General features: G+C 41.5%; 1 protein-coding gene across 1 annotated transcript in view; it reads right to left on the bottom strand.

The window, feature by feature from the left end:
* Positions 1-2,500, bottom strand: part of LOC134436676 (fibrocystin-L-like) — a 94,450-nt gene that overhangs the window by 67,528 nt on the left and 24,422 nt on the right. Inside the window, exons 29-30 of the mRNA XM_063185988.1 lie at positions 754-861; positions 209-373 (exon numbers count right to left, since the gene is read on the bottom strand). Coding sequence (XP_063042058.1) covers positions 209-373; positions 754-861 — 273 coding nt within the window. The remainder of the gene's footprint in view (positions 1-208; positions 374-753; positions 862-2,500) is intronic.

Genomic DNA, 2,500 nt, shown 5'->3' on the forward strand with positions numbered 1-2,500 from the left:
ACTGGTGGGCCCTGAGGGTATTCCAAGTGGGCCTTGAAATCATTTTCTAAAAATTACAATCATATTTTGGTGTGTGTTACTATTGAATTATTTGAGTTTTATTCTTTATTGGGTCAGAAGTGGGCCCTGAACATTTGTGACAATTTCAAGTGGGCCCCACGTTGGAAAACGTTGGGATCCCCTAAACTCTAGGGTGTTTTTGACGTACCTGTCACACTGCCTGAGGTCGGCGACAGCGAGGAGACAGTGAGCTGGCTGGTGAAGTTGAAGGTCTGGTCTCCTTGGTAACGTGCGTTGCCGAGGCTGGGGATGCTCAGCATGACGGGGTAAACGCCAGCGCGGGCGGCGCCAACCGAGCACATCACCTGCGTCTCTGAGGGTCGAAAGCAGTGGAGGAGACACACAGTTCGGAGTGAGAAGTCTGCACACACACTGTTTTTTTTCATGGCAGGATTACATTTTGACCATTGTCTTCATCAGATTCTCAATCTAGATTATCTGATGAAGTCAATGGTCGAAACGTAATCCTGCCATGGAACCGTATCCTGTGGCGTCAAGCAAAGTGTTACCGAATCCTTTAATTTGACAATGACGGATGTTTCAGGCTAAATAACATTTCCAGATGCCCAGATTTTATAACTTCTCTTCACATTCAATATTATAAACAGTACAGGGGATATCCCTTTCAATATATATTTTTTGACCTTTAACCAACATTAATTCCAGCCGTTTCTTTACTCTAGTGTAGCTCACCTGTGACTTGGGTGACAGAGCACTCGGTGGTTCCGATCCAAACGGTGGCGTTCTGGCTGAGGAAACCAGTTCCACTGATGGTCAGGACCGTCCCAAGACTACTGGATCCTAAACACACAAAACAAAACACAATATGATCTATCAAAACAAACACTGACTGGGCACAAATGAACATGGACAAAAGCTCCTTTCCATCAGCTACAACAATAACGTTTCAATATACGTAGTATGTCAGTTTCACACTCTGCTTGAGTAAACAACTACTATGTATATACAGTATAGACTCAATAAATCATATTGCATCCTTTTATATGTTGATGGCGCAAAACCGCCAAAAACATAATTAATGAAGATGCTACACCTCATTCCCATTGAAATGAAGAGTAAGCTGTAATAAGCAATACAACGTCCACTACGCCAACATGAGGAAACTTAAACTAAAGTTAGGTTTTTTATTTAGAAATAAAATTTGTTTTTCCTTTCATGTTAAGAAGCGCCTTGTCTCTGCAACGTTTGTATCCATTTTAGACTATGCAGACCTGCTGTACATGAATGCTTCATCCCAATGTCTGAGTAAGATTGACTCTGTGTATCATGGTGCCCTGAGGTTCATCACTAACTGTAGGGCCCAAACTCATCACTGTGAACTCTATGCCAGAGTTAAATGGTCTTCACTGACTACCAGGAGACTTACTCACTGGTATACATTTATTTACAAGGCAATACTAGGACTACTGCCACCTTACATCTGCAGCCTAATCACAGTGAGGAATATTGAGTCTTATGGTCTGCGCTCTAAAGGCCATTTGTTACTCTCTGTCCCTTGCTTCCGCACAGAACTGGGGAAGAGGGCATTTGTGTTTTCAGCCCCTACCTCATGGAACAATCTACAAAAGGACTTGAAACTAACAGATCTGATTCCATTGAACGATTTTAATTCCAAGATGAGATCACTTGAGACAGAGTCTATTGTCTGTAACTGTTTCAATTGACGTGTTATTTTACTTGATTTGTTATTTTAATGCAACTGTGTAATTTTAATTTTGTAACTTGAGCCGCCACTTGGCCAGGACACCCTTGTAAAAGAGGTTCTTAATCTCAACGGGTTTATTTTTCCTGGTTAAATAAAGGTTAAATAAATAAAAAAAACATGTTTAATGGTTGAAGCATGAATGTCAATTAGAAGGTGACATGGTGTTGTACCCTGTGCAGGAGAGATGGCTGTGACTCCTCTCTATCAGCTACAACAATAACGTAGTTAAGTACAATGGTTTAAATTCAGTACACATAGTGTGTGAGTTCCAGACATGGTTGTGTACCCTGTGCAGAAGAGATGCCTGTGACAATAACGTTGTTAAGTAATGGTTTAAATTCAGTACACGCAGTGTGTCAGTTTCAGACGTGATTCTGTACCCTGTGCAGGAGAGATGCCTGTGACTCCTCTGTATCGGCTACAACAATAACGTTGTTAAGTACAGTAATGGTTTAAATTCAGTAGACGTAGTGTGTGAGTTTCAGACATGGTTCTGTACCCTGTGCAGGGGAGATGCCTGTGACTGCTTTCTATCGGCTACGACAATAACATTGTTAAGTACAGTAATGGTTTAAATTCAGTAGACGTAGTGTGTGAGTTTTAGACATGGTTGTGTACCCTGTGCAGGAGAGATGCCGGTGACTCCTCTCTATCGGCTACAACAATAACGTTGTTAAGTTATGGTTTAAATACAGTAGTGTGTGAGTTTCAGAC

This window comes from Engraulis encrasicolus, chromosome 20, assembly GCF_034702125.1.
Source record: "Engraulis encrasicolus isolate BLACKSEA-1 chromosome 20, IST_EnEncr_1.0, whole genome shotgun sequence".
Lineage (NCBI taxonomy): Eukaryota > Metazoa > Chordata > Actinopteri > Clupeiformes > Engraulidae > Engraulis > Engraulis encrasicolus.